The 25,485-nt window shown below is 33.5% G+C and overlaps 2 protein-coding genes across 8 annotated transcripts; both read right to left on the minus strand.

Annotated features, from left to right (window-relative positions):
- Positions 1–84: 84 nt before the first annotated feature.
- On the minus strand, positions 85–3,803 carry LOC104773722 (protein kinase STUNTED). 7 transcript variants are annotated; one of them, XR_015582587.1, is made up of 12 exons: positions 3,489–3,667; positions 2,841–3,062; positions 2,661–2,734; positions 2,458–2,576; positions 2,266–2,378; positions 1,734–2,102; positions 1,537–1,661; positions 1,410–1,435; positions 1,171–1,322; positions 858–1,085; positions 630–779; positions 85–513 (listed from the first exon to the last, which is right to left on the minus strand). XR_015582587.1 is itself a non-coding variant. In XM_087489137.1 (11 exons), exons 2-11 carry the CDS (start codon positions 3,007–3,009, stop codon positions 286–288), a joined length of 1,905 nt encoding a protein of 634 aa, XP_087345263.1. In that variant the 5' UTR covers positions 3,010–3,062; positions 3,489–3,803; the 3' UTR covers positions 85–285. The 7 variants fall into 7 exon arrangements, 2 of the variants coding, with proteins under 2 accessions (XP_087345263.1, XP_087345265.1); XR_015582586.1 differs by having other exon boundaries at positions 862–1,085; positions 1,734–2,153; XR_015582585.1 differs by having other exon boundaries at positions 1,734–2,153.
- Positions 3,804–7,351: 3,548 nt separating this feature from the next.
- Positions 7,352–10,679, minus strand: LOC104773721 (ubiquitin-conjugating enzyme E2 29). Its single transcript, XM_010498365.3, has 4 exons — positions 10,306–10,679; positions 10,054–10,181; positions 9,765–9,869; positions 7,352–7,686 (listed from the first exon to the last, which is right to left on the minus strand). Exons 1-4 carry the CDS (start codon positions 10,373–10,375, stop codon positions 7,543–7,545), a joined length of 447 nt encoding a protein of 148 aa, XP_010496667.1. The 5' UTR covers positions 10,376–10,679; the 3' UTR covers positions 7,352–7,542.
- Positions 10,680–25,485: the final 14,806 nt, after the last annotated feature.

Raw genomic sequence — 25,485 nt, forward strand, 5'->3', positions numbered from 1 at the left:
TCTTTTTTTCAAAAAAAAAAAAAAAAAAAAATCGTTATGCAAAATTCATGTTCTAGCCTAGTCGTAGACTCGCAGTATTACAAATTCATGAAAATTATCAGTTTATCATCTTATCTGAACTTTTAAATTAGTCATTAGTTTATATTCTCCTCCTCTCATCTATCTATACAAAAAAAAAAAAGAGGAAACATACTTTTCCGACAATGGTTGCAAAAGCGAAGTCAGAAAAGTGATATCTAGTGTGATTTGATTGCAGATACAGTGAGAGATGACGTGTTGCTCTATTTAAGACTGAAGCTCCTGTGAGGAAGAAGAAGAGAAAAGGCTGTTGTTACTTCTTTCCAAGCTACTGATTGACACGGAGTCATTATCCTCCACGTCGACCATCGCGAGGCTCAAGTGAAGCTCAGTGTTCGAATTTGGGTAAACCTCGTCATCGAAACAATCTTCGTCTTCTTCTACTATCTTCACCCATTTTGCTACTTCATCTTCGCCTCTTAGCAGCTTCAATATCTGCAAAAATGTTATTGGATAAGCGACTAAAAGGGTTGGCACAATTTATATATGGGTAAAACAGAGGATTCAGCACTTGAATTCCATTATAAGTCTGCTAAATAATTGTAATTAACCTCTCTGATATTGGGACGATGAGTGGCTGCTCTTGTGAGACAATGTGTAGCAGCAAGAACCATCTTATGAAACTGATCTTCGTCGAAAGTCCCAGAGATATTCGGATCCAAGAGCTCTTTTGCATTGCCTTTTTCAATCATTGGTTTTGCCTGCAACCCAAGTATACCTCTTTTTGAGTTTTCCAATGATGATTTCTTATACTACAAGTAAACAAAACCAACACTTACCCACATGACCAAACTCTCTTGTCCTCTTGGGCTATCAGATGATATAGGAGTTCTTCCTGAAATAAGCTCAAGCAAAACTACTCCAAAGGCATATACATCGACTTTATCGCTGACTTTTCCATACATAAAGTACTCAGGAGCTAGGTATCCAAACGTCCCAACCACGTCTCTTTGTATCGTGTATCGACAAGACTTTGATCCCCACATCGAAAGTCCAAAGTCTGACAGCTATTCACGAAATAAAGATTTAATAAAAGGTTAAATCTTTAGGAGTTTTCACGTAAATTACTTCACAAGTTTTGAGTCACAATACCTGAGGTTCGAACTCATGCGAGAGAAGAACATTTGAAGATTTGACATCTCTGTGGATCACAGGATTAGAACATTGGTTATGGAGATAATCAAGAGCTTCCCCTAACCCAATTGCTATCTTGAATCTCTCTTCCCATCTTAATAAATGCTTACCTGAAGAAACTGAATCATTAGTTAACTCTTTTATGAAATTATGTATCAAGATGATTAATTAAGAGAATAAAGCAGTATTGTGCTAACCCTGAAGAGTTTCCTCCAAACTCCCTCTGGATGAGAGATTGTAAACAGAGATTAGATCGTTGTAATGAACGCATACACCAATCAAAGGAGAGATGTTTGAGTGACTCAAAGAAGAGATTATGCTCACTTCATGAACAAACTCCTTCACTGCTTCTTTTACAGATGGTTTCAAGATCTTCACCGCCACGGCTTTACCATCTTCAAGAAACCCTTTGTACACTTCGTTACATCCTCCTTTCCCGATTAGATTCTCTGTAATCGACAAAAAGAATCCGATAAAGTGGATGTTAACACAGTAAAAACAGAGTAGTGCTTCGTTAGTACCTGAAGAGAAATCTGATGTTGCTGTCTTGACAACATCATAGCTGAACCATCTGTTTATTTCCTTTAGTATGTCTTTAAGTTGTTTATCACAAAAGCTCGGTTGAGAAGTCAGATTCGGATGATGCGGAAACCGTTCAGGCAAGCTCATCACCCAATTGACAACTGATATTTTCCTAGTCTGTTGGTGGACCATTGGACTAGCTATAGTGGCTGTTCTTAGCAATGGCCAACCCGGTTTCTTGTCTATTAACTCTACTGATGGAAGAGATAGCGATCTTCCTGAAATCTTCTTCTTCTCTTGTCCCGTTGTTCCCGGGAGCTCTATGCGTTTAACAGTAGATTCTTCATACTTCAGTTGGCTTTCCTTGTCTGAAAATCCATCAGAAAGTTCAGAATTTGGTCTTGAACTCATCTTTTGAGCTGCAAGAAGAATCAAATTCTAAATCTGGTAAAACCGATTTCGAGTTTGAAGAATGTTATATAGACTTTATACAGAGTCAAAGATTCTGGTCATAAAGAGAAGCAAACGAACCAAGAGGTAGTTGGTAATGGTTGGAACGTCTAAAGACAATATTCCCTCTGTGGATGGCCAAAACATCGGTTGTTGAAGGAAGCTCTTTTGCGCAGCCTTTAGCTATTTTTAGACTAATAAAAAAAAACATCTAAAATCAATAAGAGAATATCAAAAACATTTCTATAAGTTTCTACTTATAGATTTTCTCACCTTAATTTCTTTTGTTGTTTAACTCCAACAACAACTGACATAGCGTTGTATCTCTTTGCCTCTTTAACTAGAACCCCTAGAACTGAGTTGCCCTTTAAAACTTCTCCTTTGAGCTCAATCTGTTCTCAAAAACGGTATACACATTGCTAACAAAATTTTGTCTTTACGCAAACTAATCCCGGAAAAAAAAGATCTATAGGTACCTTTTTTGTTGAGCAGAATCCAGTGTAAAGTTCTAAGTACCGATCAAGCGATGACTTGCTTTTCAAGGCACGATCTGTATCAATTATAACACATAAAATAAGTGTCATAAATCAAAATCTAGTATATAGAAACTTTAAAAGAAAAAAAAAATAACAGGGATAAGAAGAAGAAGATCGTACAAGTATAACAAACATGGACAACAACTACACAATCTCCATGTTCAGCAACTTCTTCAAGTGCCCATTTCAAGATCTCTTTGCCACTCTCATCAATTCGGATTCCAACCAATACAATGTTCCTCTTCTTCACAATCACATGATCCACTTTTCTTTCTTTCTCCACTGCCATTTTTTTTTTCTCACAACTCCTTTTTCTTTTTGTTTTGTGAGAGAAGATAGAAACTAATACAGAAATGACAAAAAAAACAATATTAAAATGTATCTATTTTAAAATCCAAATTTTATATTGCTTCTTTTATATACTCAAGTTGTAGGGAAGTTGAAAAATAGAAAAATCAGAAACTTGATGTTGCAACAACTATCAGAAACAAACAAACAAAAAAACTCCAGAGTATTGATGAGGGAGAGACAGTTGAAAATTCAAAGGACATTTAATTTTTTTTAAAAACAAAGTTGGATTTTTAAGAGATACACGATGAGCATTAAGAGACAACATAGTATCACCTAAAGCCTTTGTATTATACTATTAAATTTTGTCTTTAGGACATAAATAAATTGATAGTTTTGCGTCCATGTGCCATTAGCATTTCTACCTGCCCTGCCACGACTAACAAAACAAGATTGACACAAAATAGAAAAGTAACTTACATTACTTGGAGGACCTTTGATATATATATACGTAAATGCTGATGATCTTCTTCTGTTTTTTTTTTTTTTTTTGAGATGTAATGAAATGATCAGAGAAGAAAGGAAGAGGAGGAGAAGAAAGTGTCGGCGAGGAGAGAGTGATTAGAGAGATAGAGGGAAGCCAAAAAAAAGGGGCCAGTGAGCAAAAAGAAGACACAGGGGGACCAATTTTTGTTTTTTTTTTTTTTCTTTCCAATTTACGTCCTTTTTTACTTTTTAATTTTTATATTTTTTTAATATATAAAAGGCTATATTCAAGAAAGAAAGGTGAATAAATGAGGTTTTTTTGTGTGTTGTTTGTTGGTTTTATATGAATTTAAAAGAGTTGGTTAGGAGAAAGTGGCAAATATAGCGGGAAAAGGCATGAAATTAGGTGTTTTAAAAAGGGCCAAGTCCCCTCAAGTGAATATGTGTGTGTGGTCTCACCAGCTATTTCGGGGTTTAGAGCGTAACCAAGAGGACCATAAAAGCCTTGAAAGCTGCCTCCATTACTTATGGCACGGAAACGGCTTAGATAAAAAGGAGAAAGATAAGCAAAAAAATTAAAGAAACTATTTTATTTTTCTTGGGGTAAGTCTCTTTAAAGAAATAAAATAGAGAGGTATATATTAGCTATCAATGTCTATATTGTATATAATAAGTTAGAACTATTTCCGAAAAGAATGTGACATAAGAATCACGTTTTGACCACATATATATTGTGTTATTATGTATATCAACTACCAATAATTCATTCGACAATTATTCTGAATATGTATATATATATATAATCAAAAATAATTCATTAGATATTCCTTTGCCAAGCAAAAGATTATTTCCAGTCTTAGCCACTGCAAAATCTAATAATTTTTTTGGGGTAGAACACTCTATTCCCTCAACTCATGCATTTTGGACCAAGATGTTTTAGTCCAAGAAACATTGGATCTTCAAGTTCATGAGTATCTTAATTTCCTAGTAGCTAAATCATGGACTATTCCTGTCACAATGATCTTAACTTGAAGAAAAAACAGATCTATTTGTTCTCAGTGTCTCACTATAACAAATTGGGATATCTGATGGACAAATGCTATGCCTTTTGTGGATATTCTCTCGTTACGAAGTGTTAAAACTTGAAAATTAAAGAACATTTCTAGCCATATAAAATAATTAAAATTTGATACTAAATTTTCAGATCTATATATAGCCTATAGCCATAGGTAGTACAAAGCAAACAATAAAAATATTTTTGTCCAGTTTTCTTGTTCATATATATGTCTTTTAATATGTAGCATGTAACACATATATAAATTTAAATAAGTTCATTATAAATTTAAAAGTAATCTAAAAGTTACCTAAAAACTTAAAAACATCTTATATTATCTAACAAAGAAAAACCTCTAAAACATCCTATATTATGAAACGGAAAGAGTATTATGTAACCTATTGATCATATAAGTATATAATGAATACACTGTCTTTTAGGCATCCTAATATATTAATTGGGAAGTACAAATATGAAACTAACCTTAAAATGTGTAAAAATTACATTCAACTGCCATTAAAAACTTAATTAAGATTAATTAATTAATTAATTAAATAAAATTAAGTAAAAATGAAAATCTGGGACACATCAAATAAAATAAATTGTAGAAAAGTAAAAAAAAAATCTATTAGAATCAAAAATAATTCGTACTTAAAAAAATTAATAGGTAACATTTTAAAAACCAAATCGAATAAAATATACAGTTACAAATTTTATCAAAAAAAATTTTCACCACAGGTTAAAATTATTACAGACAAGAAAAAAAAGCTACAGAAAAAACAATGAATTTTGTTTTCAAAGAAGCTTTTTATAACTTTTACTAGCTATATTTAGTTGTTATTTTTTACATGTTAGTAATGATTGTGTTTAGTTGACAAAGGTTTAAACAATTTTATTCACAATATTTTTCAATAAACATTTTTAAAATACAAAAATTAGAATATAAGCAAACCAAATTTTTAATCACAAACCATTATAAATAACATAATAATAAAATAAATTATTACAAATTTTTATTTAAAAAAAGTTCAGCCCGCGGTTTTCCACGGGTTAGTACCTAGTGGAGTATTAATTGCATAGTCGAATGTAGCATGTGGTAAGTTCAAGAAAGTATAGTTTGTGGTGTTTCTTTTAGGTGCAGTCTAACTTACGAACATGTGGCTATCATTGTGTAATGTGAATCTATGGCTATGAGTCTATGACACTGGTGTAAGCAAAATTAGTTATGGTAGTTTGGTGGTGGGTATAATCAAATTATGTTGGACGCACCAACTACACGATCAATAAATACATAATTTACTCGTTAATCGCATATTTCAAAGATAAGTGTGTTTTCTGGTTTACAATCTCTTGGTTTATTAGTTAATAGCAGAATTAATTAACATTCTCTTCCATAATAAAATAAGACATTGAAATGGATTTTCTACTCTTAATGTATAATAAGGTATTTCAACAAAGAAAATCTTCTGAATGGTTTCTAACTTTCTATTGCTAATGTAGTTGATTTAGTTAGAACATTCCACATTCTTGGTGATCTCTATAGAGACACTATGTCTCGGGACGCCTAATTTCTCCCTAGTGGCGAGCAGTTTCCTCTCCTACATCTCAAAAGGAAGAGAGTGTGGCCATCTGACACCATCTCCAATGGTGAATTTAAGACGTTTTAAATCAATTTTTCTAAACTCAAATATATTAAAATTAAATCAAAATGCCCAATAAAAAAATAGAGTTGGTTATGTAGAGGTTTTGGAACCAGCTGTAAGGTTAATCATATTTTACCCAACTATTTCACCAAAATTTAACGAAAAATACTACTGTAAAAAAATAATCATTTTCAATTTTAAAGGAGGGTCATTTGACATTATATGAATATAGGTCCGTAAGTGGAAACATGTCAAAATAACACTCTTTATGAAACATATGAAGTAATATTCTTATTTGTAATTAAAATAGAAATAAAATTTAGTATAATAAATATGAATTTTCTTTTTGCTTGTTTAGAAGATATTTCAGAATTTAAATTACATGTGTTGTTAACATTAAAAACTTTTAAATTTCTATTTGTATTATTAATAATTTAGTAGTTTAGAAAATTAATTTTCTTTAGTAACAAAAGATTGAGGAATAAGCTCTTTGGTAAAATATTTAACAGGAAATAAAAACAATTTGTTGTTAAAATTTAAAAGAATGGAAAATGATGGTTTATAGAGTATTTGACAAATTTTATGGAATCACACCATAAAAGGTTAGTAGATTTGTTTATTCAGTTTTTTTTCCTTTGATATTTCCATTAAATTCTAATCAAATCATATATTTATCAAAACAATCTTAATAGTGAATAATACTTGCATTTAATATAATTCTAAAGCCAATTACTTGAATGAATCTAAATTCTTTTAAATTATATAACACTAGAATTCTAAATTCTTTCAAATTCTATAAAAATTCATTGGTTCCGATCCTACGTTCAACAACCCCCAATACTGTATAATTGAAATGATACTTGTAAAGTAAATGATATATACATCATCGAATAATGGGTGGGTTTGAATTGAGAAGTATTAGTAATGGGCCTAACTCACCTCCAAAAGCTAGCTCAAGAGAAGATGGTTGCCACACACTATATATATTGCGCTGATATTTGAATGTGATACCATATTAGTAACGGGCTTAACTCACTCCCAAAATTTAGCTCAAGACAGGAGGGTTGCCACATACTATATATATTGCCCAAAGAATATTAATTCTTCCATGTGAGATAATTCTAACAAGAAGTAGTTAAAACTTAAAACAAAGAATGAGATTTGATCAAACTACCGAGAAGCCAAGCCTAAACCACCAGCTTGAATTCCTATAGATTAATAAATCTAGGCCTGTGTCTCGTTAAACAAACAAGAAACAGAAATCACCAATAATTAATACTCCACTTCTTTTATTATTATTACAAAACAAGACCAAACCAAAGGACGACGGAAACAAGAGGAGTTGTGTGTATTAAAACAAGGCATACTTTTGGGTCCAGCTTCGTGCCATGGCTTCATATCTGGTCTTGTCAGTTTTGTATATGTGAGCTATCTCTGGCACCAGAGGATCGTCAGGGTTTGGGTCTGTAAGAAGAGAGCATACCGAGAGAAGCACCTACAAGACCAAAATGTTTAACAGTACTGTATATTAGACCATAGTGTATATACCAAATTATATACCAAATTAAAACGTATATATACCAAATTAAAACAAAACTGATGGAGAAAGAGAAAATACTGAAAATTAAATAAACATATATATATATATATATATATATATCAAGAAGCTCTGCTATCTATACTATTAATTGGGGAGCACACTTAGGAATACAAAAAAAACAAAAAAAAACATGACATATATCCATGTTGCCAAACATGTTCAATTACTTATATAATTAAAAATAAAAAAAAATAAACAATATATGGTAAATAAAAGCAGTCAAAAATCTAATATTTATGGAAACAATAATTACGAATTTAATTGTAAAATAAAAATTACCCTATATTTTTGGAAATGGTTTAAAGTTTAAAGTTTGCTTCCATAATAATCAAATATTTAAATCAAAAATTATTTATATATATATATATATATATATATCAATTAATTGGGAGCACACTTAGGGATACCAAAAAAAAAACATGACATATATCCATGTTGCCAAACATGTTCAATTACTTATATAATTAAAAATAAAAAAATAAACAATATATGGTAAACAAAAACTATTAGTCAAATATCTAATATTTATGGAAACAATAATTACAAAATTAATTATAAAATAAAAATTACCCTATATTGTTGGAAATGTTTAAAGTTTAAAGTTTGCTTCCAGAATAATCAAAGAATTTAAATCTAAAATTATATATAAACATATTTGATTTGGTTTTAAATTGTGAGATATTTACAGAAATAACAAATCAATTTAATACAATTAGATATAAACAAATAATCATATATCTATCTATAATATTAATTAGGGAGCACACTTAGGGATACAAAAAAACAGAAAAAACATGACATATATCCATTTAAACAAACAATCAGAAATTTCATTTAAAATAATTAATTACAAAGTTATATTTTGAATCTGTAATTTTTATGAATGCAACCTTTACAACTTTGAAAAAGTTTTTTATTACTTCTACATGATCAAATTGAATTGCATATACTGTTTTGACTCATTATTTTTTTATTTTTCTTTTATTTTTACCAAACTAATAATAATATTAGTTTTTAAATATTTTTAACTTCGTTTTTTTATTTTATCAATACTTATTATAATGGACTTCTATAATTATGGCTCCTAAAGACTTTGGGTTCAATTAAATTAGAAACATTTATGTTTTCTGTCAAAATTTATATATTATAGGTATTCTCACTATTTTTAATAAATTATCTAATATAAAAAATTTAAACAAATTTTAAAAAATTAAAAAACCCTGCACAAAAGTGCGGGTTGGTCCATAGGTTTAGTTCACAGAAATTAACCCCAAATAATTTTAGTTTTACTAATACATAATTAATTAAAAAATCTAATGTACAAGGAAGATTAGATAGGAGACGGGAACAGGTAATTTAAAAAAATAAAAACATTATATAAACTATTTTTCATAGAAAAAAGAACAAGAAATAAATATATCAAGATGAGATTATAAAATTACGATAGTTAAATTAAATTTATTATGAATCAAAAATTTATGGTGAAGCGGTTATTATTTCAAATGTTTAGAAATTAGATGAAGGTAAACCAATATAAGTTTATGTTATAAATGTTATACCAAATAATTATATTTACAAATAAAATGTTATGTGGATGGGAATCTTTTACCTATTTCCTTATTTGTTGGACTAAAATATACAATCTCAAATTGATAAAATATTATTAAAACTACGGTTATAAGATAAAAAGGGACATACATATATTTGATGAGACGGGTTCAGAAACACATAAACAAATATACTATCTTTCTTTTACTATTTTTTAATGTACTTAAATCTAATCATCTTCTTTCCAAACCGAACTGAAAATAAATAGGTACAAAGTTAGATTATGAATGTTAATAACATTTTTAACATTCATAATTACAAATGTAACTCCGCATAATCTAAACCTAATTACAAACTTAGTTCTTTTAAAATTAACCCCGCACGTATGTGCGGGTCCAATCCCTAGTATAAATATAATTTCAAACCTTAGAGATGGTAAGGGCAGGGCTCCATTGGTCTTTGAGAATGTCCAAACATATGTTTCCATTACTGTTGATGTTTGGGTGAAACACTTTGGTTCTGAAGACAACCTGCAAAATATCAACCAAACATCAGGACAAAAAGAAAAAGAAAGAAACGATAGTAAGAAAGATCAGAACTTTATATAAACCATTTGGGAAACAATCATATCATGTTGAATTTGGACTTTTTTGGGCGATTAATTTTATTTAAAAGGAGGCTAAAAAAAGTTTCCGTGTTGTGGAAGTAATTTACCTTGGGAGGTTTGAAAGGATAATCCGGAGGGAAATGGATATTGACAAGGAAAACACCGCCCGAGTACGGACTTTCGTTCGGACCCATTATGGTAGCTTGCCAGTGGAACATATCTTCTCCCGTTGGACCTAAAAACCCGCCAAACCAAGGAGAAAAAAAATATCAAAAGTCTTTAGAAGAAACAGTACGTAGTACTGATCTAACTTTTTAATACATGGCTTATTGTATTAACAAGAAACTGTGAGCCTCTACCTGCACTGCATGATACAGGAGGGTCTCTTTGCAACTCCTTAAGTTCTTTCAATATCCTTCTCGTTGCCATCGGGTTGCAGAATGTTTGGTTTAATGGAAAATAGCGTTTAGAGAGAAAATGAGGGATATTAGAAGAAAAAAAATTATGTGTAGAGAATTACGTAGTGAGAGGTGTGTTTTTAAAGCGTGAACCGTAAGCAAAGATTGTTGATTCTCTTGCAAACAAGATTGCTTGCACTCAGAATTTATTTCATTTATCATTGTTTATAAAGATGTGCCATTTTAAAGTTTCTTTTTAGCCGCCCACTTTGCCCATAAAGGTAATGGAGAAAGATCCATTCTTTTGTTCTGATTCTGAAAGAGAGACCTGCCTTGAAGTGGATGGTCTTACATGCTTGCTGCAGTATACCATATATATTGAACGGTCTTTAATGGGACTTGGTAAAGTTCTTGTTCTTCATAAAGAATCTAAGAATCAGAATATCTTAACATAACAATCGTTATTAATTATATCCTTTGTTCTTAGTCTTCTTGTCCACGTTCATTGGACTAACAAAAGTAAATGGTCAAGTTTTACAGCAAGTCTGATCAAATTAAACTGACCAACTTGGAAATCAAAATATGTTTCAGAGCACAAGAAACCGAAATATAACAAAGACTTAACAATCCAAAACTTACGGAATAACTTGGAAATCAAAATATGTTTCAAAGCATTAAGAACATGAAGACTGAGACTATTAATAATCCAGGAACGGTAGAACTTACGGAATGTTTTCTTCAGTTACAGTGAAAAATCAGTGAACATTATTACAAGTGCCTTTAAGTATTTGAAAATCGGTCCCATCACACACAAATAACAAACACAAAAATTAAAGATGTTGAAAAATAACAGACGGAAAGCTTGCTCTGTTTTGCAAGTTACGGTCTATGCCATATGGCACGAAAGAAACGGACCGAAGCATGGTTACCCTCCGAAGCCAGCCTCACGCATCATTCAGGATATTGACAAACAGATCAGGACTCAACTTCTGGCCATTAGCCTCCTGGGGGATAGACGCTATGACAATGGCCTAATCACCTGGCTAGAAACTAGATATTGAACTCAGTTTTTTCTTTTAACTCTGTTTTAAGATTTTCAAAACCTGAAGCACTAGTTGTACAAACGTACACAGGTTCCGATTAGCTCTACACGGTTCCTACTCTGAACATCTCCAACTGTGTTACTGTCACTCTCACCGGTCAAAACTACGCTCTATGGAAGAATCAGTTGGAGACTTTCCTCGCCGGTCAAGGTCTGCTCGGGTTCGTTAATGGATCCATCTCTGTTCCTCAAGCTACTGTCAATGTCACTGGAACTGACGGCACTCCATCGCAGAGGCTAAATCCAGAATATCAGAGCGAGTATCAGAACTGGGTCCGAACCGACTCTGTTGTCAACTGTTCGACGTCCTATCAGGTATGGAACAGTCTTGGCTGCTAGGCTCGTTTGCTGAAGATATACTCAGTGTTGTCCTCAACTGTTCGACGTCCTATCAGGTATGGAACACTCTGGCAAACCATTTTAACAGAGTCTCCTCCTCTAGGTTGTTTGAGCTTCAACGAAAGTTGCAGACCATAGAGAAGAAAGATAGAACTATGATAGTGTATCTCAGAGAACTTAAGAGTATTTGTGACCAATTAGCTTCAGTTGGTAGTCCTGTCACTGAGAAAATGAAGATATTTGCTGCACTAAACGGGTTAGGACGTGAGTATGAACCGATCAAAACCACGATCGAGAATACTGTCGACTCTGTTCCTGGTCCAACTCTGGATGATGTAATCCCGAAGATTACAGGTTATGATGACCGACTTCAGTCCTACTTGGTCGAGAACTCGGTGACTCCACACCTCGCCTTCAATGTGTCTCAACAAAATATTCCAGGGTATTATCAGCCTAACAGCAACAGAAGAGGCAGAGGAAATGGTAGGTCTGGTCGTGGTGGAAGAAACTCTTTCTCCACATGAGGACGAGGCTTTCATCAACAGCTCACCAGCACATCCAATTCCCAGAGCATCACTTGTCAGATTTGCGGAGAGAATGGACACCCTGCATTGCGCTGTTGGCACAGGTTCAATAACAGCTATCAAGCTGATGACATTCCAGCAGCCTTGACTGCGATGCGTATCACTGATGTCACGGACCAACATGGTCACGAATGGCTGCCAGACTCAGGGTCCTCTGTTCATGTTACGCCCTCTACTCAAGCTCTGCATCACTCTCAACCATACACAGGTTCCGATTCAGTGATGGTAGGCGATGGTACGTTTCTTCCCATTACTCACACAGGTTCCGCCAGTATAGCTTCTACATCAGGTAATCTACCCTTGAAGGATGTGCTTGTTTGTCCTAATATTGCTCGATCACTGTTGTCTGTTTCAATGACAAGGGCAAAGACTAAACAGCTTGCTGGAGCTGTTCATTTGATATTTGAAGATATTTGGAGCAAAGAGAGCATGAGAATTTCTATTGGAGAAGATATCTATCAAGTCCAGCCTACTTTGAGTCTAATTCAAGTCCAAGAAAGCCCAAAATAATCTCTTTATTTTGTGGTCCAAGAAGAGTGACAAAAATAAGTTCAAGAGTCACCTTGGGAAGGAAAACACCAAGAGTTGAATCTTCATTCAACTATCTATCTTTATTGTGTTTTAGTTTCAAGAATAATTAATACTTGGCTTTGTTACCAAGTTTTCTATCCCTTTATAAACACATGTAATCTCATTTGAGAAAGCATGCAATCAAGAAATCTTTTATCTTTTATTTGAGAGTGGTAAACTCCTTTGTTCCTTTGGAACTTGTTCTTTCTCCTTGGTGGGTTACATCAAAGAGTTTTCGGTATATCAAGTGATTCCACAACACTTGACGTTGCCATTCACTAGCTGAGGATTGAAGAGTCGTTATAAGAGAGTCTAGGGCACAAGGATTTTTGGGATTCGTCTCACGCCTTGTCATCTGTCTCCGCGAAGCTTCTATCTAAAGTTCCACCGCCTTGCTTTGTTTGGTTTGTTATAAGAGAGCTTGGGGCATAAGGATTTTCGAGTTCATCTCACGCCTTATCATCCAGCTTTGCGAGCCATCGGAGTTCTAGGATTATCAGTCTCCCAACCTTAGAGCGTCGAATCCTTGGGAGGATCACATCAAGTGGTATCAGAGCCCGCTCAAGGACTTTTGGTATTCTTCTAATCAATACCTTTCATCTTCTCATCTTCCATCTTTTCATCTTCTTTCTTTCACCTTCTTTCTTTTTCATTTTCTATCTTTTGTAAAAAAAAAAAAAAAAAAAAAAGAGAGGGAGAACCCGTTCTACTTTTCACAAAAAAAAAAAAGAGAAAAAAATAAAAAAGAGGAAGAACCCGTTCTATTCTTCAAAAAAAAAAAAAAAAAAACCCGTTCTAAAATATTTCTTTCTATCAATCTATTCCATTCTAATTCTTCTATTTGGGTAACAAGTTACTGGAACACTTTGGTATCTCATTGTGTTGAGTGGGATTAGTTCTATTGGAACCTTGGAGAGAAAACCACTACTGTGAGAACATTTTGAGAGATTGAGTGAAACACTTGTGGGAAACACTTGAGAGAAACACTTGTGAGATCTTTTTGTTTTACTAACTTGTTTTGCAGGAAAAAAAAATGGCTTTTAATGAAGGAGAAAACTCTGAAACCAACAACCCAAGAAGAGAAGAGGGAGCAGGTCTTTCACCAATACAAATGGAGGCATTGACGGGGCATTTTACGCGGTTGTTTCAGACTGAGATAGAGGCTTTGCACCAACAGTTGGATAGAGCACCACAGCCTCAACAACAGTCCGAAGAGGAACCAGGCCGGAGGGGCAGAGGTTGGCCTAGACATAACAGAAATGAAGAAGACGACTACTACAGCCAACGAGGCAATTCATCTAGTGAGGGTCAAAGGCGTCCAAGACGAAACAGAGAGGCTAGAGGGAGAAATGATGATGATTTGAGAGGGATCAAGCTGAAAATACCGCCATTCCATGGAAAGAATGACCCAGATGCTTACTTGGAGTGGGAAAAGAAAATGGAGTTAGTCTTTAGGTGTCAAGACTATTCAGACCGCAAGAAGGTTCAAGTAGCTGCTACATAGTTTTATGATTATGCGATCAATTGGTGGGATCAACTGGTTACTAGTAGGATGCGCCGACGAGTCCAGCCTGTTGACACATGGGATGAACTAAAAGCAGTTATGAGAAAGAGATTTGTGCCCAGCCACTACAACAGAGAGTTGCATCAGAAACTGAGACGTCTAAGTCAAGGCAGCAAGAGTGTAGAGGATTACTTCCAGGAGATGGAGTCTCTTATGATTAAAGCTGACATAGAAGAAGAAGGAGATGCAACTATGGCAAGGTTTCTAGGAGGATTGACCAGAAATATTCAAGATCAAATGGAGTTGCAGACTTATGAAGACTTGGAAGAGATGTTGCACAAGGCGATTCTGATTGAGGAGCAACTTAAGAGGAAGAGCAGTACTCGACAAGTTGGTTGTTCTAGTCAAAAGCCGAGTTACTACAAGGAGGAGAAGTCAAGTTTTTGGCCTAGAACAGAATTCAAACCAAATGTGGGAGCTAAGAAAAATAATGTTGGACAAGAGTTAAAAGGAAAAGCCGAGGCTACTCACAAAAGGAACCGAGATATCCAATGCTTCAGATGTCATGGGATAGGACACTATGCTAGCTGATGTCCAAACCAGCGAACCATGATATTGATGGAGAATGGAGAGATTGAAACAGAGGAAGAGAAAGAATGTGATTCTACTTCATCTTTGGAAGAACATGAGGTTTGTGCTACAGAGGGAAAATTGTTGGTTACGCGAAGAGCTTTGGTGATGCAAGACAAGATCCAGGAAGTACAACAACGAGAAAACTTGTTCCACACAAGGTGTTTGGTGAAGGATAAAGTGTGCAGTCTTATCATTGATGGAGGAAGTTGTACTAATGTTGCAAGCACTATTTTGGTGGAGAAGTTGAAGTTGGATACAAAGAAGCATCCCAGACCATATAATCTTCAGTGGTTGAACAACCAAAGGAATATGAAGGTTAACCATCAAGTGTTGATTCCATTATCCATTGGGAAGTATGAAGATGAAGTGTTGTGTGATATATTGCCCATGGAAGCAAGTCACATTCTGTTGGGAAGGCCATGGCAGTTTGATCGCAAGGTTAATCATGATGACTACACCAACAAACATTCTTTTGAGCACAGAGGGAAGAAGATCACACTAGTTCCATTGACACCACAAGAGGTCTATGAAGATCAGCTGCAACTTGGAAAGAACAATGTGAGTGAACCCCTAAACACTAAAAACCACAAAGAAGAGAGTGAGAGTTTGAGAAAAACCCAGCTAAAGGCCTTTGAGAGTAACCCTGTGGGACAATCTAATTTCTTTGTGAGAGAAAGTGAGATTAAGAGAGCTTTATTTTTGGATCAACCTGTCATTATGCTTATGTACAAGGAAACTCTCATGAGTTTGACTAACCCTGAGCCGGATCTTCCGAGCAATATTGTTTCTCTTTTGCAGGATTATGGTGATGTTTATCCAGAAGAAAATCCAGATGGTTTGCCACCAATTTGGGGAATTGAACATCAAATAGACTTTGTCCCAGGAGCTTCACTTCCTAATAGGCCAGCCTATAGAACCAATCCTGTGGAGACAAAGGAGCTGCAGAAACAAGTCAGTGAGCTCATGGAAAAGGGATACATTAGGGAGAGCATGAGCCCATGTGCTGTGCCGGTGTTACTTGTGCCAAAAAAAGATGGTAGTTGGAGAATGTGTGTGGATTGCAGAGCCATCAACAATATCACTGTAAAGTATCGCCACCCTATCCCTCGCTTAGATGACATGTTAGATGAGTTACATGGGTCTTGTGTGTTTTCTAAAATTGACCTTAAGAGTGGATATCACCAAATTCGTATGAAGGAGGGTGATGAGTGGAAAACTGCATTTAAGACTAAGCATGGACTATATGAATGGCTTGTGATGCCTTTTGGGTTAACAAATGCACCTAGCACTTTTATGAGGTTAATGAACCATGTTTTGAGAAAATTCATTGGAATCTTTGTTGTAGTTTACTTTGATGATATCTTAATCTATAGCAAGAATCTGGAAGAACATGTTCTGCATTTAGAAGAGGTTCTTACAACTCTTAGAGAGGAAAAGTTGTTTGCCAATCTTAAGAAATGCACTTTTTGCACAGATAACCTTGTTTTTCTAGGATTTGTTGTGAGTGCACAGGGCATTAAAGTGGACGAAGAAAAGGTAAAGGCAATTCGAGAGTGGCCTAGTCCAAAGACGGTTGGAGAAGTCAGGAGTTTCCATGGTCTTGCCGGCTTCTATCGGAGATTTGTGAAGGATTTCAGCACCATCGCTGCTCCTCTCACTGAGGTTATCAAGAAAGAAGTTGGATTTAAATGGGAGACAGCACAGGAAGAAGCATTTCAACTCTTGAAACAAAAACTCACTTCTGCACCCCTTCTTTCTTTACCAGATTTTAAGAAAACTTTTGAAATTGAATGTGATGCTTCTGGTGTAGGAATTGGAGCTGTGCTGATGCAAGAGAAGAAACCAATTGCATATTTCAGTGAGAAACTTGGAGGAGCAACCTTGAATTATCCAACTTATGACAAGGAGCTGTATGCTTTGGTTAGAGCGCTACAAACTTGGCAACATTATCTTTGGCCAAAGGAGTTTGTGATTCACACAGATCATGAGTCTCTAAAGCACTTGAGAGGTCAACAAAAGCTAAAAAAGCGCCATGCTCGCTGGGTTGAGTTCATAGAAACATTTCCATATGTCATTCAGTACAAACAAGGTAAAGACAATGTTGTTGCTGATGCTTTGTCAAGAAGGTATGCGCTTATCTCTACTCTTGATGCTAAGTTGTTAGGCTTTGAACAAATTAAGGAGATGTATGCTACTGATTATGAGTTCAAAGAAGATTTCCAAGCTTGTGAAAAGTTTGCTCATGGAAAATACTTTCAGCATGAAGGATTTTTATTCTATGAAAATCGTTTGTGTGTGCCTAATTGTTCTTTGAGAGATTTGCTTGTCAGAGAAGCTCATGGAGGAGGATTAATGGGACATTTTGGAGTTGCCAAAACACTTAGTGTTATGCAGGATCATTTCTACTGGCCGCATATGAAGAGAGATGTTGAAAGGATTTGCGGAAGTGTGTCACTTGCAAGCAAGCCAAGTCTAAAGTTCAACCCCATGGTTTGTATACTCCTTTACCCATTCCTACTGAACCTTGGACTGATCTTTCAATGGATTTTGTGCTAGGACTGCCTAGAACCAAGAAAGGTAGAGATTCTGTCTTTGTGGTTGTTGATAGATTTTCTAAGATGGCACACTTCATTCCATGTCACAAAACTGATGATGCTTCAAATGTTGCTGATTTGTTCTTTAGAGAGGTTGTTCGATTGCATGGCATGCCTAGAACTATTGTTTCTGATAGGGATACTAAGTTCTTAAGCTATTTCTGGAAAACTTTGTGGTCTAAGTTAGGGACTAAGTTGTTGTTTTCAACTACTTGTCATCCTCAAACTGATGGACAAACTGAAGTAGTGAATAGAACTTTGTCTACACTTTTGCGTGCTATCATTAAGAAGAACATCAAATCTTGGGAAGATTGTTTGCCTCATGTTGAGTTTGCATATAATCATTCAGTTCACTCTGCTTCTAAGCATTCCCCTTTCCAAATTGTTTATGGTTTTAACCCTTTAACACCTTTGGATCTAATCCCTTTACCTTTGAGTGAAAGAGTTAGTATGGATGGGAAAAAGAAAGCTGAACTTGTTAAGCAGATTCATGAGAAGGCACGACTCAACATTGAAGCAAGGACAAAATAGTATGAGAAGCAAGCAAACAAAGGAAGACGCCAGCTGGTTTTTGAAGTGGGAGATCTAGTTTGGATACATTTGAGAAAGGAACGTTTCCCAGCTGAAAGAGAGTCTAAACTAATGCCAAGGGTCGATGGTCCATTCAAAGTCTTGACGAAAATCAGTGACAATGCTTACAAGCTTGATTTGCAAGGTAAGTACAAAGTGAGCTCCATTTTTAATGTTTCTGATTTGGCTCCATTTGTTGCAGATGGTTCGGATTTGAGGACAAATCCTTTTGAAGAGGAGGGGCATGATATGATAATGGGAAGCAATGGGGATGATTAAGTGGAAGCTGAGCTTGTTCCTAAGGATGCTATGCTTGTACCAGTTGGACCAATGACAAGGGCAAAGACCAAACAGCTTGCTGGAGTTGTTCATTTGATATTTGAAGATATTTGGAGCAAAGAGAGCATGGGAATTTCTATTGGAGAAGATATCTATCAAGTCCAGCCCACTTTGAGCCTAATTCAAGTCCAATAAAGCCCAAAATAATCTCTTTATTTTGTGGTCCAAGAAGAGTGACGAAAATAAGTTCAAGAGTCACCTTGGGAAGGAAAACACCAAGAGTTGAATCTTCATTCAACTATCTATCTTTATTGTGTTTTAGTTTCAAGAATAATTAATACTTGGCTTTTTTACCAAGTTTTCTATCCCTTTATAAACACATGTAATCTCATTTGAGAAAGCATGCAATCAGGAAATCTTTTATCTTTTATTTGAAAGTGGTAAACTCCTTTGTTCCTTTGGAACTTGTTCTTTCTCTTTGGTGGGTTACATCAAAGAGTTTTTGGTATATCAAGTGATTCCACAGCACTTGACGTTGCCATTCACTAGCTGAGGATTGAAGAGTCGTTATAAAAGAGTCTAGGGCACAAGGATTTTTGGGATTCGTCTCACGCCTTGTCATCTGTCTCCGTGAAGCTTCTATCTAAAGTTCCACCGCCTTGCTTTGTTTGGTTTGTTATAAGGGAGCTTGGGGCATAAGGATTTTCGAGTTCATCTCATGCCTTATCATCCAGCTTTACGAACCATCGGAGTTCTAGGATTATCAGTCTACCAACCTTAGAGCGTCGAATCCTTGGGAGGATCACATCAAGTGGTATCAGAGCCCGCTCAAGGACTTTTGGTATTCTTCTAATCAATACCTTTCATCTTCTCATCTTCCATCTTTTCATCTTCTTTCTTTCACCTTCTTTCTTTTTCATTTTCTATCTTTTGTAAAAAAAAAAAAAAAAAAAAAAAGAGAGGGAGAACCCGTTCTACTTTTCACAAAAAAAAAAAGAGAAAAAAATAAAAAAGAGGAAGAACCCGTTCTATTCTTCAAAAAAAAAAAAAAAAACCCGTTATTACTCAAACCCTAAAACGTACACACAAAAATATATAGCAAGAACTTGCAAGTGACACAATCACGCGGAACTAATAATCTAGGGTTTTAAGTATATCTTGACAAATGACAATATATTACCTAGGTTCGAACTGGTCGTCTCTACATCTAGGGTTTTATGATTCTGTTTTGAGAACAATTAGGCAAATAACTTTTCTTATTATATTCTCTCGCACTACAAGAAAACATGCCATTTGCGACTCCAGTAATGGTCGCTCAATAGTCGCAAAAAAGGGTTACCCAAATAACTTTAATACTTTGACAAATGAGAAGACAAACTGTTATTCCCATTGTAGATTGAATGAGAGGAAGGAGAGGAAGGAGAGAATTGAGTGATTAGATCGAGAAGAAAAGGATTGAGAGATTGGATTGAGAGATTAGATCGAGAAGGAGAGGAAGGAGATTATTGAGAGATTAGATCGAGAAGGAGATTGAGAGAAGGAGAGGATTGAGTTGAGAAGTTTTCTCTCGAAAACCCTAGATCGAATTGGAAAAGAAGGAAGAAGTGTTTAATCCTTTAATGGGTTTGCCTAGTTAATAACGAAACTACGTCGCAATTTAGTCGCAAATCAGTCGCATCCAAAATAATTGGGGGAAAAAAATGCCAAAATTAATTAGATTAATAAGTGGTGGGAAGATATACCGCCAAAACAAGATAGTAAATCAGTCGCAAGAATAGTGACAAAGCAGTCGCATAAGAGTAGCACACTAGTCGTAAAATAAAACAGTACGGATGCAAAAGAGTCGCAATATGTGACTATTTTAAGACTACCTTATTAAAGTCACAAAATAAAAATCTTGAATTCTACACATTATGAACAATATAAATCACTAAGGAGAACTCATAGTAGATACAGTAAAGTACTTGTAATAGTAAGATTTAGTTAAACAATGTTTACATTACTTAGTTTTGATTTTTCTTCATTGGAACACATTCTTATAAAAGAACATGTAACACTTAGGATAAAATTTGAAGTTATGGATGTTTAGTTTATAGTCATTGAAATTTAATACTTTGAGAAAGTTATTATTGACAATGTGAGCAAAACAAAGCATAAACTTCAACCTAAACATGTAGATGAATCTCAAATGTGAAATTTCAAAATAAAAAATATAGAGAGTGGCTAAACAGTCTTAAAAGAATAGCTAAATCAGGTGTTAGTCGCAAAGTCTTCATATATATGTCACAATATAGTCGCAATATAGTCTCAAATTAGTAGCAAAAGAGTGACAAAAGTCTTCAGTCGTAACATTGTGGCAAGTTAGTCGCAATATGTGATTATTTTAAGACTACCTTATTAAAGTCACAAAATAAAAATCTTGAATTCTACACATTATGAACAATATAAATCACTAAGGAGAACTCATAGTAGATACAATAAAGTACTTGTAATAATAAGATTTAGTTGAACAATGTTTACATTACTTAGTTTTGATTTTTCTTCAATGGAACATATTCTTATAAAAGAACATGTAACACTTAGGATAAAATTTGAACTTATGGATGTTTAGTTTACAGTCATTGAAATTTAATACTTTGAGAAAGTTATTATTGACAAGGTGAGCAAAACAAAGCATAAACTTCAACCTAAACATGTAGATGAATCTCAAATGTGAAATTTCAAAACAAAAAATATAGACAGTAGCTAAACAGTCTGAAAAGAGTAGCTAAATCAGGTGTTAGTCGCAAAGTCTTCAGATATATGTCACAATATAGTCGCAAAATAAGTCTCAAATTAGTAGCAAAAGAGTGACAAAAGTCTTTAGTCGTAACATTGTGCAATATGTGACTATTTTAAGACTACCTTATTAAAGTCACAAAATAAAAATCTTGAATTCTACACATTATAAACAATATAAATCACTAAGGAGAACTTATAGTAGATACAATAAAGTACTTGTAATAGTAAGATTTAGTTAAACAATGTTTACATTACTTAGTTTTGATTTTTCTTCATTGGAACACATTCTTATAAAAGAACATGTAACACTTAGGATAAAATTTGAAGTTATGGATGTTTAGTTTATAGTCATTGAAATTTAATACTTTGAGAAAGTTATTATTGACAATGTGAGCAAAACAAAGCATAAACTTCAACCTAAACATGTAGATGAATCTCAAATGTGAAATTTCAAAATAAAAAATATAGAGAGTGGCTAAACAGTCTTAAAAGAATAGCTAAATCAGGTGTTAGTCGCAAAGTCTTCATATATATGTCACAATATAGTCGCAATATAGTCTCAAATTAGTAGCAAAAGAGTGACAAAAGTCTTCAGTCATAACATTGTGGCAAGTTAGTCGCAATATGTGATTATTTTAAGACTACCTTATTAAAGTCACAAAATAAAAATCTTGAATTCTACACATTATGAACAATATAAATCACTAAGGAGAACTCATAGTAGATACAATAAAGTACTTGTAATAATAAGATTTAGTTGAACAATGTTTACATTACTTAGTTTTGATTTTTCTTCAATGGAACATATTCTTATAAAAGAACATGTAACACTTAGGATAAAATTTGAACTTATGGATGTTTAGTTTACAGTCATTGAAATTTAATACTTTGAGAAAGTTATTATTGACAAGGTGAGCAAAACAAAGCATAAACTTCAACCTAAACATGCAGATGAATCTCAAATGTGAAATTTCAAAACAAAAAATATAGACAGTAGCTAAACAGTCTGAAAAGAGTAGCTAAATCAGGTGTTAGTCGCAAAGTCTTCAGATATATGTCACAATATAGTCGCAAAATAAGTCTCAAATTAGTAGCAAAAGAGTGACAAAAGTCTTTAGTCGTAACATTGTGCAATATGTGACTATTTTAAGACTACCTTATTAAAGTCACAAAATAAAAATCTTGAATTCTACACATTATAAACAATATAAATCACTAAGGAGAACTTATAGTAGATACAATAAAGTACTTGTAATAGTAAGATTTAGTTAAACAATGTTTACATTACTTAGTTTTGATTTTTCTTCATTGGAACACATTCTTATAAAAGAACATGTAACACTTAGGATAAAATTTGAAGTTATGGATGTTTAGTTTATAGTCATTGAAATTTAATACTTTGAGAAAGTTATTATTGACAATGTGAGCAAAACAAAGCATAAACTTCAACCTAAACATGTAGATGAATCTCAAATGTGAAATTTCAAAATAAAAAATATAGAGAGTGGCTAAACAGTCTTAAAAGAATAGCTAAATCAGGTGTTAGTCGCAAAGTCTTCATATATATGTCACAATATAGTCGCAATATAGTCTCAAATTAGTAGCAAAAGAGTGACAAAAGTCTTCAGTCGTAACATTGTGGCAAGTTAGTCGCAATATGTGATTATTTTAAGACTACCTTATTAAAGTCACAAAATAAAAATCTTGAATTCTACACATTATGAACAATATAAATCACTAAGGAGAACTCATAGTAGATACAATAAAGTACTTGTAATAATAAGATTTAGTTGAACAATGTTTACATTACTTAGTTTTGATTTTTCTTCAATGGAACATATTCTTATAAAAGAACATGTAACACTTAGGATAAAATTTGAACTTATGGATGTTTAGTTTACAGTCATTGAAATTTAATACTTTGAGAAAGTTATTATTGACAAGGTGAGCAAAACAAAGCATAAACTTCAACCTAAACATGTAGATGAATCTCAAATGTGAAATTTCAAAACAAAAAATATAGACAGTAGCTAAACAGTCTGAAAAGAGTAGCTAAATCAGGTGTTAGTCGCAAAGTCTTCAGATATATGTCACAATATAGTCGCAAAATAAGTCTCAAATTAGTAGCAAAAGAGTGAAAAAAGTCTTTAGTCGTAACATTGTGCAATATGTGACTATTTTAAGACTACCTTATTAAAGTCACAAAATAAAAATCTTGAATTCTACACATTATAAACAATATAAATCACTAAGGAGAACTTATAGTAGATACAATAAAGTACTTGTAATAGTAAGATTTAGTTAAACAATGTTTACATTACTTAGTTTTGATTTTTCTTCATTGGAACACATTCTTATAAAAGAACATGTAACACTTAGGATAAAATTTGAAGTTATGGATGTTTAGTTTATAGTCATTGAAATTTAATACTTTGAGAAAGTTATTATTGACAATGTGAGCAAAACAAAGCATAAACTTCAACCTAAACATGTAGATGAATCTCAAATGTGAAATTTCAAAATAAAAAATATAGAGAGTGGCTAAACAGTCTTAAAAGAATAGCTAAATCAGGTGTTAGTCGCAAAGTCTTCATATATATGTCACAATATAGTCGCAATATAGTCTCAAATTAGTAGCAAAAGAGTGACAAAAGTCTTCAGTCGTAACATTGTGGCAAGTTAGTCGCAATATGTGATTATTTTAAGACTACCTTATTAAAGTCACAAAATAAAAATCTTGAATTCTACACATTATGAACAATATAAATCACTAAGGAGAACTCATAGTAGATACAATAAAGTACTTGTAATAATAAGATTTAGTTGAACAATGTTTACATTACTTAGTTTTGATTTTTCTTCAATGGAACATATTCTTATAAAAGAACATGTAACACTTAGGATAAAATTTGAACTTATGGATGTTTAGTTTACAGTCATTGAAATTTAATACTTTGAGAAAGTTATTATTGACAAGGTGAGCAAAACAAAGCATAAACTTCAACCTAAACATGTAGATGAATCTCAAATGTGAAATTTCAAAACAAAAAATATAGACAGTAGCTAAACAGTCTGAAAAGAGTAGCTAAATCAGGTGTTAGTCGCAAAGTCTTCAGATATATGTCACAATATAGTCGCAAAATAAGTCTCAAATTAGTAGCAAAAGAGTGACAAAAGTCTTTAGTCGTAACATTGTGCAATATGTGACTATTTTAAGACTACCTTATTAAAGTCACAAAATAAAAATCTTGAATTCTACACATTATAAACAATATAAATCACTAAGGAGAACTTATAGTAGATACAATAAAGTACTTGTAATAGTAAGATTTAGTTAAACAATGTTTACATTACTTAGTTTTGATTTTTCTTCATTGGAACACATTCTTATAAAAGAACATGTAACACTTAGGATAAAATTTGAAGTTATGGATGTTTAGTTTATAGTTATTGAAATTTAATACTTTGAGTAAGTTATTATTGATAAGGTGAGCAAAACAAAGCATAAACTTCAACCTAAACATGTAGATGAATCTCAAATGTGAAATTTCAAAATAAAAAATATAGAGAATGGCTAAACAGTCTTAAAGAGTAGCTAAATCAGGTGTTAGTCGCAAAGTCTTCAGATATATTTCACAATATAGTCGCAATTTGTGACTACTTTGTTACGTGGTATGGGTAAAAAATGTGGACGCAAATAAGTTCTCAATATGCGACGTTTTTGCGTCTATCCTTACCGACTATAGAGATGGTCACAGAGTAGTCACAAAATTGTGACCATTATGAGACGAATTTGTTTTCGACGCAAAATCGTCCTAATGTAGTCGCTTATTTGAGACCCTTTTATGACGTTTATGTCTCGTCGTTAATAAGCGACGTTTTTCTCTCCAATTTTTTTTGTAGTCGCTTAGTCGTCGCAAATTAGTCTCAAAAACGTTGCTATATTTTGCGACTGAATAAGTAGTGACAAACTATAGTCCCAAAATGCATGTTTTCTTTTAGTGTCGGTACCATATTTCAGTAGTATCTTGGGTATTAGGAATGTTCATATATGTAAAGGAAGATTTGATTGATACAAATCATATGAGAGATTTGTATCAATCAAATCTTCCTTTACATATATGAATATTCCTAATATTGGGGACTCGGTGATTTCGGGTTAAACTGGTCCGGTTATTTATAATG

Source organism: Camelina sativa, chromosome 15, assembly GCF_030686135.1.
Source record: "Camelina sativa cultivar CO46 ecotype springtype chromosome 15, ASM3068613v1".
NCBI classification, from domain to species: Eukaryota; Viridiplantae; Streptophyta; class Magnoliopsida; order Brassicales; family Brassicaceae; genus Camelina; species Camelina sativa.

What these genes read in the sequence shown, in the direction of transcription:
- LOC104773722 (XM_087489137.1), bottom strand. Translation starts at nt 3,009, where the DNA reads ATGGCAGTGGAGAAAGAAAGAAAAGTGGATCATGTGATTGTGAAGAAG. An exon ending in AACATCAGATTTCTCTTCAG is followed by an intron (nt 1,662 to 1,733) that starts GTACTAACGAAG and finishes TGTCGATTACAG; the next exon opens with AGAATCTAATCGGGAAAGGA. An exon ending in TTTGGAGGAAACTCTTCAGG is followed by an intron (nt 1,323 to 1,409) that starts GTTAGCACAATA and finishes CAGTTTCTTCAG; the next exon opens with GTAAGCATTTATTAAGATGG.
- LOC104773721 (XM_010498365.3), bottom strand. Translation starts at nt 10,375, where the DNA reads ATGGCAACGAGAAGGATATTGAAAGAACTTAAGGAGTTGCAAAGAGAC. An exon ending in TCCTGTATCATGCAGTGCAG is followed by an intron (nt 10,182 to 10,305) that starts GTAGAGGCTCAC and finishes GCGGGTTTTTAG; the next exon opens with GTCCAACGGGAGAAGATATG. An exon ending in CTGCCCTTACCATCTCTAAG is followed by an intron (nt 7,687 to 9,764) that starts GTTTGAAATTAT and finishes TTGGTCTTGTAG; the next exon opens with GTGCTTCTCTCGGTATGCTC.